This window comes from Hyla sarda, chromosome 3 (assembly GCF_029499605.1).
Source record: "Hyla sarda isolate aHylSar1 chromosome 3, aHylSar1.hap1, whole genome shotgun sequence".
NCBI classification, from domain to species: domain Eukaryota; kingdom Metazoa; phylum Chordata; class Amphibia; order Anura; family Hylidae; genus Hyla; species Hyla sarda.
The window spans coordinates 234488241-234505835 of NC_079191.1; the positions used below are offsets into that span (position 1 = coordinate 234488241).

General features: G+C 40.4%; 1 protein-coding gene across 3 annotated transcripts in view; it reads left to right on the forward strand.

Annotated features, from left to right (window-relative positions):
* CRYBG1 (crystallin beta-gamma domain containing 1) overlaps nucleotides 1-17595 on the forward strand; it is a 321531-nt gene that overhangs the window by 268139 nt on the left and 35797 nt on the right. For all 3 annotated transcript variants that reach the window (XM_056566226.1, XM_056566227.1, XM_056566228.1), the window contains 4 exons: nucleotides 5030-5077; nucleotides 5164-5282; nucleotides 6049-6199; nucleotides 13637-13776. In XM_056566226.1, the coding sequence (XP_056422201.1) occupies nucleotides 5030-5077; nucleotides 5164-5282; nucleotides 6049-6199; nucleotides 13637-13776 (458 nt within the window). The remainder of the gene's footprint in view (nucleotides 1-5029; nucleotides 5078-5163; nucleotides 5283-6048; nucleotides 6200-13636; nucleotides 13777-17595) is intronic.

Below are 17595 nucleotides of genomic sequence, written 5' to 3' on the forward strand. Positions count from 1 at the left end.
TTTAAATAATTGCATTTTAAAGTTATATCAAGCATGCAACAATGCATAAATATACAGTATTCAGTGTCATTTGGTGCATGAAACTCCGCTTCATGCCCGAAGACTGGCAAACACAGCCGCCACGCCCCCTCCATTCATGTTCATGCATCCATGTTCCGGACACCACCGCTGCCTGCCTGGAGATCGCTGGGTCCCCAGTGGCGGGGCCCCCGCGATTAGACATCTTATTTCCTATCCTTTGGATAGGGGATAAGATGCTTTCAGCGGAGTACATGTGCACACAAAGTGCCAGAACCACTGCACCATTAACACCAGCAACATCGGATGGATCCCCCAGTTTTTTCTGGCAATGGCTGGGTTTACATGCAGCATTTTTTGCTTTATAACTGAAACGGGAGTGGAAACGGCATAAAGAAAACACTTTAATGGAAAGATCTGCACCATTTTCATTGTTTTGAATCTACTCCTAGTTTTGGTTAAAAATATTGACCAAAGTGCTGCTTGTGAATCCAGCCTTAGGGTAGGGTCACACGTAAGGTATCTGCAGCGTATATTATGCTGCAGATCCGCCCGTGACCCGACCCTATAATGTGCCTCCAGCTGTTTCCTGAACTGAGTACTTAGTTTATTCAGACATCGCGGAGCAGCCACAATGGTCGAGTACACTGCACATGCGCGCGGTGACTCACTCGTCCCTGTGTGACTGCTCGTATCGGCAGAATGCTGCTACGAGAAGGATGGGGGGGGGGGGATGGTGGTCAGCTGAAGGCACACTATAGGGTCAAGTTGCCGGCAGATCTGCAGCGTAAAATACGCTGCGGATCCGTAACGTGTGACCCTACCCCAGGGGTCATGTCCTGGGGAAAAAAGTGCATGAGCTCACCCACCTTAAGGGCTGGTCCTGCAGAACTCCTGCTAATGGGAATGGTGTTCCTGCTGTGGAAAAAGTGCAGGAATTCAGTTCCTGCAGGACTTGAGCCCTACCCTATCACTATAGAATCATAGGTGTAAGCAGAGCGTAATATGGCTCTTCACTGTATCAGGTGATGACTTGGAAAGTGGAAAGAAATTTGTAGAAAGGAATTATCAGATAAACTCTTCACCCACCTCAATGTGCTTATCATAAAGATAGACCATAAATATTTTGGATCACCTTTTTAAAGTGTGTTTTTATCACTTAAAATGAATCTGTCAGCTGTATTTGCTGTTAAGAGCTGCAGACACTGTTGGATAACTGGTAGGGTATAAAAACTAACTGTACCTACCCTAGAGGTAATGGTGGTTTCCAAACTTATCAAGGAGGTGGAGCTGAGCTGCTCAAATGCCACAATCGGTCATGGGGCCTTGCTCACCATTACCTCCAAGCCCCTGCTTAACTGATGCAAGGAGCCCTGCTCATCAAGCTAAGATGGGCCTGGAGGTGAGGGAAAGTGTGGAAGCATTCCAGTTTGTGGCACTTTGGCTCTGCCTCCTTGACATTTGGCTTAGAAATAAAAAAAGGCAATTTTATGAGTTTGGCAACCACTATTATCTGCAGGAAAAATAGTTTGCCTTTATACCCTGACAGCAATCCAATAGTTTCTACAGATCTTAGCCGCAAATAGAGCTGACAGATTTCCCTATTTACTAGGGATCGACCGATTATCGTTTTGGCCGATATTATCGGCCGATAATCACGATTTTGGGCATTATCAGTATCGGCAATTACCTTGCCGATAAGCCGATTATGCCCCGCCCCCCCGCACTGCCCCCACCGCACCGTGACCGCCCCTACCCTCCCCCCCCCCCCCCAGAACCGCCGCACCGCCCTCCCCAACCCGACGCACCGCACCCCCCACCGCACCGCCCCGGCCCCATTGCCTCCCCCATCCCCGGTTTTATAATTACCTGTTCCTGTGGCCCACGCTACTTCTGGCTCCTGCTGCATCCTGTGTTACGCTGTGCACAATGACGAGTGATGTGACGTCACCGTCAGTGTGCACAGTGACAGCTCAGGAGGAGGCCACCGGAGCCAGATGTAGAGTGGACCCCGGGAACAGGTAATTATAAAACCAGGGATGGGTGCGATGCGGTGCGGTAGGGGGCGCGGAGCGCAGGGGGATAAATGGCCGATAACTTTTACCGGAATATCGGTATAAGTTATCGGCTATCGGCCCTAACCTCCACCGATTATCGGCATCGGCCCTAAAAAAACGATATCGGTCGTTCCCTAATATTTACATCAGTGGCTTGCTCCCGACCTGTGAAGCGCACTCAGAATCTGCGGGGAATCTCGTATCTGCGGGGTCCCGATTGCTGTCAGCAACCAGGAGCCGCGGCTAATACCGGACATCGCCGATCGGGCTGATGTCCAGTATTAACCCTTTAGACGCTGCGATTAAACTTGGCAATCAAAGTTAGAAATCAATACCGGCTAGCTCAGCGGAGCGGTTTGGGACGGAGCGGTGAAATCCAGGCTTGAGCAATCAAGCGCAGAAAACACTGATCGATGCATTCCTATGGCAATGCATTGAACAGTGCTTACAATCAGTGTATGCAATGTTACAGCCCCTAGATGGGGCTATAACACTGAATAAAAAAAGCAAAAAAAATAAAATAAATGTGATTTAACCCCTTCCATAATAAAAATCAGAATCAAACCTTTTTCCATTTAAAAAAAAGTGTGTAAATAAAAACAAAAATATGTAATATGGCCACATACGTAAATGTCCGAACCATAAAAATATATTGCTCATTAAACTGCACGTCCAATGGCGTACGCACAAAAAAAATTCAAAAATAGCGTATTTTTTGGTAACTTTTTATACCATAAAAAAAAAGCGACAATTTTAAACTTATTAATTTTTGTGCATGTCGTTATGATTTTCTCCAGAAGTACGACAAAATCAAATCTATATAAGTAGGATATAATTTTAATCCTATGGCTCTACAGAATAAAAATAAGGTGTCATTTTTACCGACTATGACCTATATTTCTCTGTTTATTTCTGAATTACTTTTAAAGGGGTAATCCGGTGGAAAACTCTTTTTTTTAAATGAACTGGTGCCAGAAAGTTAAACAGATTTGTAAATTACTTCTATTAAAAAATATCAATCCTTCCAGTACTTATTAGCTGCTGAATACTACAGAGGAAATTATTTTCTTTTTGGAACACAGTGCCCTCTGCTAACATCACGAGCACAGTGCTCTCTGCTGACATCTCTGTCCATTTTAAGAACTGTACAGAGTAGGAGAAAATCCCCATAGAAAATCCCCCTGCTCTGGACAGTTCTTAAATGGACAGAGATGTCAGCAGAGAGCATTGTGCTTGAAAAGAATTTCCTCTGTAGTATTCAGCAGCTAATAAGTACTGGAAGGATTAAGATTTTTTATTAGAAGTCATTTACAAATCTGTTTAACTTTCTGGCACCAGTTGATTCAAAAAAAAAGTTTTCCATCGGAGTACACCTTTAATGTTGTCGAACCAGAACAGGGGGGTGGGTCCCTTTCTTCTCCTCAGGTGATAACCACTCGTCCTCCCCCCCCCCCCCCCCCCCCTCCCTCACTCTTCTCAGTCAGTGAGCATCTGTAACACTTTCCTTTATGGTTTTATGCTATACATGCACACTGTGCTTACAGCTTTTGCTAAAGTACAGCTCCCAGCATGCCCACACATCCTTTGAGTTGCAGTTTTGCAACAGCTGGAGGCATATGATTGGTAAAATTCTGATTTACAGCAGTGTTGTTGCAGGCTGTGTTCCTCCTACTATTGCAAAACTACAACTCCCAGCATGCCCACACATCATTTGGCTGTGAAGGCATGCTGGGAGTTGTAGTTTTGCAACAGCTGGAGGCATATGATTGTAGTCCCCCTGTATTAGATACACACACACACATTGACTTCATTTATTCATACACATGCACATTACCTAGACAACACAGATTTACACACATTCATATATATCCACACACACCTATATACATGCAGGGACACTTGCTTAAAAAAAAAAAAAAAAATCCTCCATTCAATCCCCATCTTCAGTCGCCAGCTTCTTTCATCATCTGCTCACAGGCAGTAGTGTATTCTCGCCCTTCCCCCCTTCTCCTCACACGAGGAGACTGTGAAGTAAGCACAGACAGTGAGGGAGCCAATTACAGTAGCTTTAGATCTGCAGACCTATCAATCATGAAGTGAGTCCATGATGTAGGTGATGACGAGTGGACACAGCCAGGCTGGTATGTATCCCAGGAGGCAGGGTGGCAGTTTTTTGACTGACTTTTTCAGTATGAAATACTGAAGAAAAAAAAAATGTATGAAAGCAATTGCAAAACATATTGGTTTTGCATGCTTTACAACATATCAAAAGTTTTTATATCTGACAGTGCCCCTTTAAGGGGTTAAAGCTTCCAAATTTCTGTCAAATTATAAATTAAGGTTAGCTTATGCATATATCTCTTTACCTTACAACCAACCTGACATTCTTAAGTATTGTTAAATATGGAAGCTTTAATGTTCAGACTTGTAGAGAATGTAGGCATCCCAACGCAATGCATATTCAAAATATCCTAAGGTCCTTTTCTGAACCCACTGAATACAGTTTTTTTTTTACCTCAAACCTGGTATTAGTTTATCAATGCATTCTCCTTCTAAGTTTTTAGTCTTAATTTTTTCCATTTAATCAAAAATAGCCTTACTTTAATAGAGTATTGATGTTTTCTCAGTAGTCAATTGGGCTACATCATCTGCCCAGTTACTTTTAGATTTGTCTTTCCCAAGAGAATGTCTTACAGATATGTCTTATAAAAGAAACCAGTAGAAGACCAAAGAGCTAAATATAGACTCAGAAGTTTCCATGAACTCCCAAAGCAGCATTGTTAGGTTCCAGTCATCCAGCTAAATTGATTCCCCCCTCCTTGGCATACAGAAACACTCTGCTGCATGTACTTTTATCCATGTGTCATATTTTATACCAATTTTTGTTTTGGGAAGGTGTATTTATCTGCGTCCTCTATACAAATACATATTTTTATTTATTCATTTATTTTTAGGAATTGTCCTTGAAAGGTTCAGAGAAAATAAACCCTAGACCGGGAAAGGTAATGTGAATACTTTTGTCTATATCTATGCTTGTTTCTGTTACTTGATCCCACATATGACAATTTCTATACATAACATTTTACAGGTGGTAATACTTGCAGAGGCTGAATATGGAGGGGCTGTGTTTGAAATCTTTTCAGATGTCATTGACTGTACGTCTTGGGAGCTTTCGCCTACTATTTTTATTAAAACTATAAGAGGATGGTAAGAAATGACACTTTTTTTTGCCTGTTTCAGTCTTTAAGGTTTCTATACATTTGGTTTCCTAAATTCAAATTATATAATGTATTGCTATTTAATGTCACAGGTGGCCAACCAGTTACCATACTGTATAGGATCCTGATCAGAATAACACAAAAATGTTTACTTTCAGGACTTGCACTGCATCAGCATCATGTTGGAAAGATATGCTATATAAAACACATGTAAAGGAGCCTAAATCTTATGTCATTTATACATGACCTGACTAAGTGACAACTGTTACTTAAGGCTGACTAGACAATATACTAAACTGTTACTTAAAGGTGTATTCATAAAATGAAAGTCATCCTCTATTCACAAGGGGTCTACTGTAGTACCCCTAGAGAATGAATGGGGCTCTGGCTGCACTCCATTCATTTGGAGGACAATTTTCATCTATTCTCAGGATCAGTGGGGATCCTGCCAATCAGCCTGTTAACCTTTATCATCTGGGGATAACTGTTGATGTTGGGAAAACCCTTTTAATACAAAAAAATTGTACCTCTTTGTGACTATGTTTAGGAGTGGGAATTGTACAACAGGTTTTATTATACAGCTTTTTTGCAGCAATCTTATGATAATGAGGAATTTATATGGGTGACTCTACTATACTTTACTAAACTGTGCCTTTGTTACTTATGTCCAGCATGATTGTACATTTGGGTGCCTGGAATGAGTTCTCATTCATTATAATAACTTATATCTAATTACAATTATTATTTATTTTCAGCTGGATACTTTATGAGCTCCCTAATTATGAGGGGCGGACCATAGCACTGGAAGAAGGTGACCTAGAAGTCACTAACCCATGGGAAGTGGAACCTCAGGATGAAAATTCTCCACCACCAGTCATAATTGGTTCTTTAAGACATGTGGTTAAGGTAAAAATTACAAAGTTAGCATAGAAATGGAATGGGTCATCAGAACATGACGACATATTGTTTACATCAAGTTTTTGGGTGATAGTAAACCTTCTTTTTTTTTTTTTTTTTATAATTTGTGTTGTTTTTTTCCCCCTAAAGTCATTACATGTTCGAAAAAAACTCTTCTAAACTCTACTAAGCCGAATAAACTGACACTTGTATGTTGAGATTATTTCTCAGCATTCTCTTCACTATCATCACAGACAGGATTCCATTAAAAGAGAACATCTTTTTATATATATATATATATATATATATATATATATATATATATATATATATAATTACACAATCCACTATTAACAGAAGTTGATGGTCCCTCCTCCCCTTACCTGCACAGTGACCTCTGCACAGGTCACAGAGCATGCCATGTCTTATAGAACACATTGGTCCAGACTGTCCCTGATTTAGTAACAGGCTACTTGTTGGTTGGTGTATTTGGTTGGATTTTGATGCACGCCTCTTTGTGTTCAGTTATGTCATTATGGGACTACAGTATTTTTGCCAAATTGCACACATGATGTCACTGTGAGGTTTTGTGCAAAGTCAAGAAAACACTGACCTAAACACATGATAAAGCTGTCAGGTAAATTCAGAACATGCTTAAAAAAGCAAGACAACCTACAAAAGGTGTCAACTTTGCCTAGTAAATCTGGGCCAATGAGTTAGCTGCAGACTATAAGTTCCTATGGTCCATATGGCTGCTGTAAAGTATATCTCTAAATGCGATTAACAGTAGCTCATGCAACATGGCTGCCCCCATTATCAGATACACAAAATGTGAAAGTTAAAAATACTGAAAAAACATCAGATGAGAAAAAAAAAACTACACATTCCTTTTCATGTTGCCAACCTGTAGATTTTTTTTTATAGATAACTATGTCCTAAATGTTTGTGTTTCCATCAACAGTTTCTAAAACACCATTATGTGTGGCCTTTCCATTACAAATCACATAATAAAGTGCTGGTTAGAAATCCTTCTTTATATTCCCCAGTAGTATATTCTTTCTAAAAAGTAGCTTCACTTGATTGTTTGTCCTCCTTTAATATAAGATATGCATGTATGTGAGTATACATTTAATGGCTGTGTCCTCCCATATGGATAATTACAGATTCCCAGAATCCTAATTCTATAATCTGGTCCTAATGATGCCAGCGCAAATGTTTAAATTAGGTCAGATGTGAAGTGAGATCTGGTTTTATGATCCAATTAATGTGTTATCCAGGTGATCACTTACTAAGTAATGTTCCCACTGAGAACTATCATTAACTGTCTACTTTTTTACTTCGCAATTGCTATTGACCATGGCATTTATGGATTTAAAATGGTCAACCACCATATATCAACTTTGAAGTAAGACATAGTAATGATAATACAAATTAACTTATACACCAAAGCATCACTGTAGACCAGTTCTCTGTAATCGTTCAGCTTTGCTCCCTCATTTTTGTGCATCAGCTGAACGGCTCATCCATCCGTAACATAATCTATGGAGGAGTATATGACATATAGTCATGACCGTAAATGTTGGCACCCCTGAAATTTTTCTAGAAAATTATGAATTTCTCACAAAAAAGGATTGCAGTAACACGTTTTGCTATACACATGTTTATTCCCTTTGTGTGTGTTGGAACTAAACCAAAAAATGGAGGAAAAAAAATCAAAATGGACATAATGTCACACCAAACTCCAAAAATGGGCTGGACAAAATTATTGTTTCAAGCATGTGATGCTCCTTTAAACTCACCTGGGGCAAGTAACAGGTGTGGGTAATATAAAAATCACACCTGAAAACAGATAAAAAGGAGAGAAGATCCCTTACTCTTTGCATTGTGTGTCTGTGTGTGCCACACTAAGCATAGACAACAGAAAGAGGAGAAGAGAACTGTCTGAGGACTTGAGAACCAAAATTGGAGAAAAATATCAACAATCTCAAAGTTACAAGTCCATCTCCAGAGATCTAGATTTGCTTTTGTCCACAGTGCGCAACATTATCAATTTTGCAACCCATGGCACTGTAGCTAATCTCCCTGGGCATGGACGGAAGAGAAAAATTGATGAAAGGTGTCAACGCAGGATAGTTTGGATGGTGGATAAGCAGCCCCAAACAAGTTCCAAAGATATTCAAGCTGTCCTGCAGGTTCAGAGAGCATCAGTGTCAGCATAAACTATCTGTAGACATTTAAATGAAATGAAACACTATGGCAGGAGACCCAGGGAGACCCCACTGCTGAAACAGAGACATAAAAAAGCAAGACTACATTTTGCTAAAATGAACTCGAGTAAGCCAAAAATCCTTCTGGGAAAACGTCTTGAGACCAAGATAGAGCTTTTTGATAAAGCACATCATTCTACTGTTTAGCGAAAATGGAATGAGGCTTACAAAGAAAAGAACACAGTACCTACAGTGAAATATGGTGGTGGTTCAATTATGTTTTGGGTTGTTATGCTGCCTCTAGCACTGGGTGCCTTGAATGTGTGCAAGGCATCATGAAATATGAGGATTAAAGACGGATTTTGGGTCGCACTGTAAGAAAGCTGGGTTTTCGTCCCAGATCTTGGGTCTTCCAGCAGGACAATGACCCCAAACATACGTCAAAAAGTACCCAGAAATAGATGGCAACAAAGCACTGGAGTTCTGAAGTGGCCAGCAATGAGTTCAGATCTAAATTCCATTGAACACCTGTGGAGAGATCTTAAAATTGCTGTTGGAAAAAAGGTGCCCTTCCAATAAGAGAGACCTGGTGCAGATTGCAAAGGAAGAGTGGTCCAACATTCTGGCTGAGAGGTGTAAGAAGTTTGATAGTCATAGGAAGCACTGATTTCAGTCATTTTTTCCAAAGGGTGTGCAACCAAATATTAAGTTCAATGGGCACTGTCAGATAAAAAAACTTTTGATATGTTGTAAAGCATGCAAAACCAATAGGTTTTGCAACTGCTTTCATTAGAAAAATTTCAGTATTTCATACTGAAAAAGCCAGTCAAAAAACTGCCCCCCCCTACCTGCTTGGACACATACTAGTTCTGTGGTGTCCGTGAGTCATCATCTACGTCATGGACACACTTTCTTGATTCCTTGACCCTCCCACTGTCAGCTTGTGTCCCACTACTGTCAGTGAGAACAAGCTGGGAGTTGTAGTTTTGCTAATGCTAGGGGAGATGTGAGCAGACAGCATACTGAGGGAGGGGGCGGAGACCTCCACAGTGAGGCCACGCCCCCTCCCTTTGAGAGGAATTCAGACTAGTGAGCTGAATTAAAAAGTGTAATAAAAAAATAAATAAAGGTGCTAGACACATAAAAATTTGATGTACATGTTCAGGGTTAGGTACTGAGTGATATATTTAAAAAAATGTTTTTTTTTTTTTTTTGTTGGGCAGGTACACTTTAAGGGTGCCAATAATTTTGTCCAGCCCATTTTTGGAGTTTGGTGTGACATTATGTCCAATTAGCTTTTTTCCTCCCTTTTTTGGTTTAGTTCCAATACACACAAAGGGAATAAACATGTGTATAGCAAAACATGTGTTACTGCAATCCTTTTCTGTGAGAAATTCTTCATTTTCTAGAAAAATTTCAGGGGTGCCAACATTTACAGCCATGACTGTACATTTTATTGTGCCTCTTCCATAGCTATACACAGTGCTTAAAGGGGTTATCCAGCGAAGGGGGAAAAAAAAACACCTCAGCTCAGCTTAGGACATTAATTATGTGTCCATAATCATATCGTGGCCTTTTTAGTAGCTGTATCTCGCTCTGATCTACCTTTTTGCCGTCTTGCTTTTTCCATTTCCCGCAAGCTGTCTTGAAACTACAGGTCCCGTCATCCTTTGCTTCTGTTCAGGGCTCCCCTCCTCCTCACTTCAGTAACTGCTGTATTGCAGTGAGGGGGACCGCATAGCGCATTCCTCGTTGATAGTGCCACTACCACCACCTGCGGCGACATTATCCTGGCCAGCCCCACACTGACGGACTGCTGTGCATACACCCGCACTGCTCTGTAAGTGAGGGCTGCACTGCGGGCGCACCCAAAAAGCACACAGCGTCCCAGGCTGGCGGGCGGCCCCGACCTGGCAGATGTCTAAAAAAAAATATTTTTTTGTTTGTTTTTTGCACAATAATAAATGCACACATATCATAAACCAACCCCCACCCCAGTCTACTCAACATCAGAAGATGGACAGGTGCCAAGGGTCAAAAGTAGCAAAGATCAGGTTGGTGAAGGCAGGGTAGGCGGGCACTGCTTTTGCGAACTGCTGATCTCTCCAGCCTTTCTCAGGAGCCTTGCTAGGCAGGAGAGGTCTCCTGCTCTCCCTCACAGGAGGAGAGTCAGTTGGTCCGTCTCTGCATTTGAGTCCATGTGGTCTCCGTCTCGGAAGGTGGGGGTTGCAGGAGGAGGGACAATAGCCGAGATGAAGATGCCAGAACAGGGAGGCAGAAAAGGGTTTTGATGACATTTCACCATAGGAATAATGGTGGAAGGAGTGATCATTTTTAATGGATGTTTATTGCAAAAATATAAAACTAGGAAGGAGGAAACTAATAATAGATTAAAATTATTAAGTTGACTACCCCTTTAAGCAAGGAGTGCAGACACAGTGGTGGATGCAGAGTGACGTGTTTTATTACCTGCTCCTCCATAGACAGCCGTGTCTGGCTAATGTACAAGGACAGAGAAGCAGGGAGGTGTGAAGCTGCTTGCAGAGAACAGAGCCACAGCGAAGCCTCTGTATATTATTACAGTAATCTGTATTATCACTACTTAATTTACTTCAAAGTTGTTATAAGGTGCCAACCTCTTGAAGCAGCTGGGATCGGTTCTATCTCCTATCCCATTCATTGCAGTAGAATGTAGGCTGTATATTATTACCCTCTGCACATGCCTTATATTTATAAAGGGGGCCACACGTTAGGAAATCAAGGGTTATTAGATACTTTGATGTGGATGGACCCGCCTCTCCTCGGGACCCCTTAAGCAACATCTGCCCACAATAACAGCTACAATGCAGATTTGGTCCCTCCCGAACATTAGCCAAAGACTTCTACCCTTACCACTCAAAGACTTGCCACTTGATGTAATTTAGCATCAAATTTTAAATCCAAAATTTGATACGTGGAAACATAATGGAATTCATAAATACTCAGATATTACTGACACTATCGGCCTCTTACCCTTTTCTTCTATTACTAAAAAATGTAATCTTCCACACACTGAATTCTGTAAGTACCTTCAGCTACGACATTTTGTTAAATCAAATTACCCCCTTCCACAACCCAAACAATCTCTATTTAGTGTTATTTTCTAAAAATCCTCTTCAAATAGGGATCTTGCCAATAAATGATTTACATATTCCACCCCCATGCCGTAGGTGGGAAGAGAAATGGGTAGGATCTTTTCTATTGAACAATGGGAAAGGGTATTTACCCTGCTTATAAAAGTGTCCAGGTGCATATCTCACTTAGGAATTTCTAGGAAATTACTCTATAGGTATCAGACTCCTTACTTACTTTCTAAAATGTACCCAAACAATTCGGGCCTATGTTGGAGATGCAACAAAATATCAGGTACCCTCCTCCATATATGGTGGGAATGTGAAGCTATTAGACCTTTTATAGAAGCAAATATACACTACGCTTCGCAAACTTATTGGGTGTCTGTTCCCCTGGGGCACAGAAGTAGCCATACTACATAAAGGTTTAGAGGATATGCAAATATCGGACATAAGTATTTTAGGACACCTTTTGACAGTAGCTAAATTAAATATAGCAACTAAATGGAAAATTGTTGAAATACCAAAAATACATCATATAATTAAAAACACAGTCACAAATTGTTTAAAGAAACTTTCAATAGCATCTGCCCACTATCAACTTCCACAGTTCAAGGCTAATTGGGCCAAATGGTTTCAATTTTTGTTCGGAACATCATATATATCTACACTAACTCTCTATGAGAAAAATGTAAGTTAAAACTAGAATAATACTAGGGGTATGGTGACTGTTAAGGAGGAATAGTTTTATCTCTTGTTCTTTCTTTCTCCCTGCCAGCCCCCCCCCCCCCCCCCCCCGCCAAAACGCACACTCTTCCCTTTCTCCATCTCTCTGATATTAGTTCCTTTAATCTTTGTTTCAAGTGAATATGAAGATACATGTAATGTTATTTTTATCCTTTTATTTTTATTTCTTCTATTTTGGCTTGTAAACCTGTTAATATAAATAACAAGTTTTTAAGAAGAAGAAAGGAAAAAGTTAGTGTGACAGCCAAAGTTTCCTTGATATGTTGTTTTCAGTAAGAGGGATATCGGCATTTTCTGTTTTGTTAGAACAGGGAAGTTAGAACAGAAAGTACAGCCATACTGGTTACTGATTTACATTAAGAGCCAAGTCCAGTATATGAAATGTAACACAGAGAGTACATTTTGTTAATGACCGCCAATATGATCCCATCAATGATCAGTGAAAAACATAAAATGTGCAAGAAGCAATGCATTTAAAGGGGTTATCCAGGAAAAAATGTGTTTTTATATAACAACTGGCTCCAGAAAGTTAAACAGATTTGTAAATTACTACTATTAAAAAATCTTAATCCTTTCAGTACTTATGAGCTTCTGAAGTTATGGTTGTTCTTTTCTGTCTAAGTGCTCTCTGAAGACACCCGTCTCGGGAAACGCCCAGTTTAGAACCAAATCCCCATAGCAAACCTCTTCTAAACTGAGCGGTTCCCGAGACACGTGTCACCAGAGAGCACTTAGACAAAAAAGAACAACCTTAACTTCAGAAGCTCATAAGTACTGAAAGGATTAAGGTTTTTTAATAGAAATAATTTACAAATCTGTTTAACTTTCTGGAGCCAGTTGTTATATATATATAAAAAAAAAAAAAAACGACAAAAGAAGTCGGGTTTAGAATAGTAAATGAGGGCCATTATGCTAACAGCAAAGATTGGGAACTGGGTGGTTTGGTAGTGTATGGATATCATTGCAGTGATTTTCACAACTGCTATCAAGAGGGTGTGAACCTGAGCACTCTCATAGCTGAGAATTGAGTTTTGGTGACAGTCTGTGCTCGGTAGGGATAGGAATATGTGGAGCGGTGGCCACAGGTCCTTTTTAAGTACCAAACCTACAGCTGTTTTAGTCTTCGTGGTCTGTGTAATGTATGTCCTCTTTTTAACAGGAAATTGGAATGGATGTAGTTACCACACCCAGACATACAAGATGAATATACTGTAAAATATGCAAGTGGTTAGAGGGTACTGTACATATCAGGTTGAAGTTAATGTATGACTCATTACTACAGAGGAAATGACATTCATTGTACATGCATTCCTAATACATACAGAATAATCATCAGTTTTGTGATAACTTGTAAAACGCAGATTTGTTTTTTTCGATTTTAGGATTATCGTGTTTGCAGAATTGATCTGTTCACGGATCCAGATGGTCTTGGAGTTCTAAATTCCTATTATGATGATACAGAAGAGGTGCAGGTGTATGGGAGACTGCAGAGAACCTGTTCCATCAAAGTGCATTGTGGAGTGTAAGGAATTTAATTTCTTTATTCAATTTGCCAATCACATGCAGTTGTGCTATCCTAAAGAGAGGCAATGACTGGAAATTCCTGAAAAACTGCTTGTATTGCTACTTGTACAGTCTGTACTGTTCATTTATAGTGGATATATCATAACTGACATAAAGAACATACATTTCTTGCATTGGCAATTCATATTAGATTGGTGGGATTAACTGGTGGGCACATATCACTATGAACGGAATAAAAATAGTGCATTGGCAGCTGAGAGGTAAGCAGCAGTGCATACGGTACTCTGTGCATTGCTGCTAACTTACTACATTCCCTAGATTGGGTGTGAATGTTACTGTTAATAAGTGGTAATACATACAATATAGTATGTAAGTATACATAGTATACTAGAAGAAACGGCAAGAATCAAGAGCCCCTGCTAATTCATGTACTTTTTATGTTGCAATTCACAGGTAGTGTAGTGCGCCAGGGAAACAGAGTAGCGCACTGTCAATAATGTTCGTGGCGGCTACATCTATATGCGCCATTAACCCTTCCACTTCCCTCTAACAAGAATCTTCATCTTAAGTATCTGACTTTCTTATTAACCCCTTCTCTGCCGTAGACAATTAGGAATCCTTATTCCCTTTACTGCCCTAGACTACTATGTATACTGACATTAACCCACTCCTTGCGCCAGAAATACTTAACATTCCCAGGGTTTGTCTATTGGTGCACTAGTGACACCCGAGCGCTGTACTTTCGTATCTCTGGCGCTCCTATATACAATGCATGTAGAAAGCGCTCACATCTCTCCATGCAGAGGGGAAAGCTGGAGGTCCCATTCTGAAGATCCACTGTGATTAAACACTTATGCTCTATCCTGTGGATTAAAGATACGTTTTCAAGTGCTAGAATACCCCTTTAAGTGCCATAGATCATTAGATATCCAAGCTAAACATTTAGCATCCAGGCCTATGAACCCTTAGCTACACCTCTGCCCCATTTGATCAGCTATTTGAAGGGGCCACAGTGCTGTGCCAAGTATAGGATCACCTCCCCAGAGGCTCCCCCCCCCCCCCTCCCCTCACAGCTGAATAGGTAGATGTGCAAAGATTCAGACCTCTACCAACTGAATATTGGTGACCTTTACTAAGGATAGGCAATCAATTTTAAAGGCCTAGATAACCTCTTTAAACAGCTTGAATTTTCAGATTTCAGAAGTCATGTTACATGTGAATATGGTTTAGAAAATTCAGCGTTGATCAATTTCTTTTTATACCTTTTAGAGATGTTGAAGCTTCATAATTCTAATACAGAGATCCAAATTCCCTGCATAAACTTTAAAGATGTACAAAAAGCTTGGCTCTGAAAAAATAAAAATAAAACCTACCTTCCTGCTCCAATCTACCTCAGTCTCTGCTGCTTTCTGCTACTTCCTGGTTCCTGTGATTTTTGTCCTGACAAAAACTAACCCCTCAGCCAATCACTGTACACAGTAGGGTCCTACTTCCCCGGGTGATTGGCTGAGGGGGCAGTTCCTGCAAAAAAAAAAAAAAAAAAACATGCCACAAGAGCCGGGAATCATCCGAGAGCAGCAAGGAACAGAAGGTTACTGGGGCATGTGAGTATGGCTTTATTGTAATTTTTTTTAGAGCGTTACAACAGTTTCCAGTAAGCTCTTAAGCTCCCTCTAGTGGCCTTTTTTTATGTTATTATTATTTTTTTTTTCAGTGTCATTTTTCGCAGTGCGCCATTTGTCTGCTTTCAGGAACTCTATAGGCATGGTACTGTAATATGATTTTTTTTTAAAGTTTTTTTTAGTTTCAGGTCTTATTTGTGGTTTTTAAAAGTGCAGTGTTAGTCTTGGGAGTGACAAGATATATGGCTCAAACACATCCTATGGCTTTGTACAATCTCCAAGCAGTCAGTAGGGCCCTGCTGTACCATTTTTATACACCTCTGATTTTATATATAGAGGATGTTTTGCATTGAACATATTGAACATTACTGGATGTTGTATAATAGGTTGGATAAATTGACATGAGAGATCTTATTCTATCTTTGTACACAGTTTCTTTAAATTGCCACAAAACCACAATAATTTTGTAAAAACAAAAACATGTCAAAAGTTCAAGAAAAAAATCTACCTTACTACCTTACTCCATTCAGTTTGTCCATTGCATACAGGGTCAGTATGAACCTGTTTTATCTGAAAGTGCCCAGCAGGTGCTCTTGTGTACAGATGACTCTCTCAAATTGCATATATCCTGGTACAGTGGAATATAGTTACATATCTAACACTCCTTTTTAGCAAATACCAGAGATAATCTGAATTGCCATATGTATATCTTCTGTTTGCTTATGTTAAAGTTCGTATGTCAGTAGCAGGGGCGTTGACATAATCCAAATACACTCTGGGTTCAAAGCCAGAAAGCAGTCAGCGCAGTCTTTTTTTAGTACAACACCCCTGCTCCTTCTAATAAGATGGCCACCCTCAAAATCTAATACACTTGGATTTTTAGCTAAAATGTAATCTATATCTTGATACCATAAATGTGGAGAAACAGGAAAGGAGAGAGCACACTAAAGGGTTAACACACTAAGTTCACCTGTAACCGGAACACTGCATAGCATCGGTGGCCCAGAATAGTGTCTCCTGCGGGGTGCACATACGAAATGTGTGAAGTATCAATACATGTAATAAAGAAAGCACGTACGTGCACTCACCGCTCAGCGGAGACCGCTCGGTGTGGGAGTCCGGTCGACGAGACGCTGGGTCACAGCATCGGCGCAGGTATGTAGGCGCTCGGAGGCTATGCCGGCTGTTTCACACGAGAATGCGTGCTTCTTCCGGCCAGAGGCATTCACGTGTGAAATAGTCGGCGTAGCCTCCGAGCGCCCTCATACCTCCGTTGATGCTGTGACCCAGCGTCCCATCGACCGGACTCCCACACCGAGCTGTCTCCGCTGAGTGCACGTACGTGCTTTCTTTATTACCTATATATTGATACATTTAATATAACAACAGTGAAGGTAACCTCTATATAAGTTTTATTTTCAAAACCATTAGTCAAAACATTAGTCTATATGCAGGGATTGCTGCTTGCCATTGCTGACTGGCTCATAGACTTCAATGGGCTGAATGTGGTCTAATTGTGACTATGCTCAGGTGATTTCCCAAACTTAAAACCATAGCATGGTTTTTTTTTTTAATGGAAATGGGGCCTAAACTTCCCCTAATGGTGTCTATAGCAGAAAGAATTTTATCAATTAACCCTTAATTCTATGTAAAGAAAAGTAAGGGGTTCACAGACAGTATCAGTGCTGAACCAATCCAGTTTTAAAAAGTGGACTTCCCTGTAAACTTGTGCTGCAAGGAAAGGTTAAGCATAAGTTTGGGCTGTAATTCTACTGCTTTGGCATATAGATGTAGGTGGTGTTTACATTGTAAACAATTAGAGGAACCTTGCTTGGTGAGATTTTTGTACTGAACTCAAACTTATTTTAATATTAGAAATGTTTTCTTGCATAATCACATATACGCAATGTATGGCATTTCACATGACTTTGAGGCAAGGGTGTGTACGTACACGTTTACATATGTAATTGTGTCTTATTATGCAGCATTTTCATGTGTGTTTCATTATCAACACACCTACTGATCCCTCCTTGCCAAGAAAATGGCAGGTCCGAACAGAAACTATTACCAAGATGTTTTCCCACAATAAAGTAGATGTAGTTTGCAGATGTACATAGATGGCTTGCAGCCACCAGATGGCAGATGTGCAGTAGATTCTTCCAATACTTGTTAACCTTGAAAAGAGGGTGAGGCCA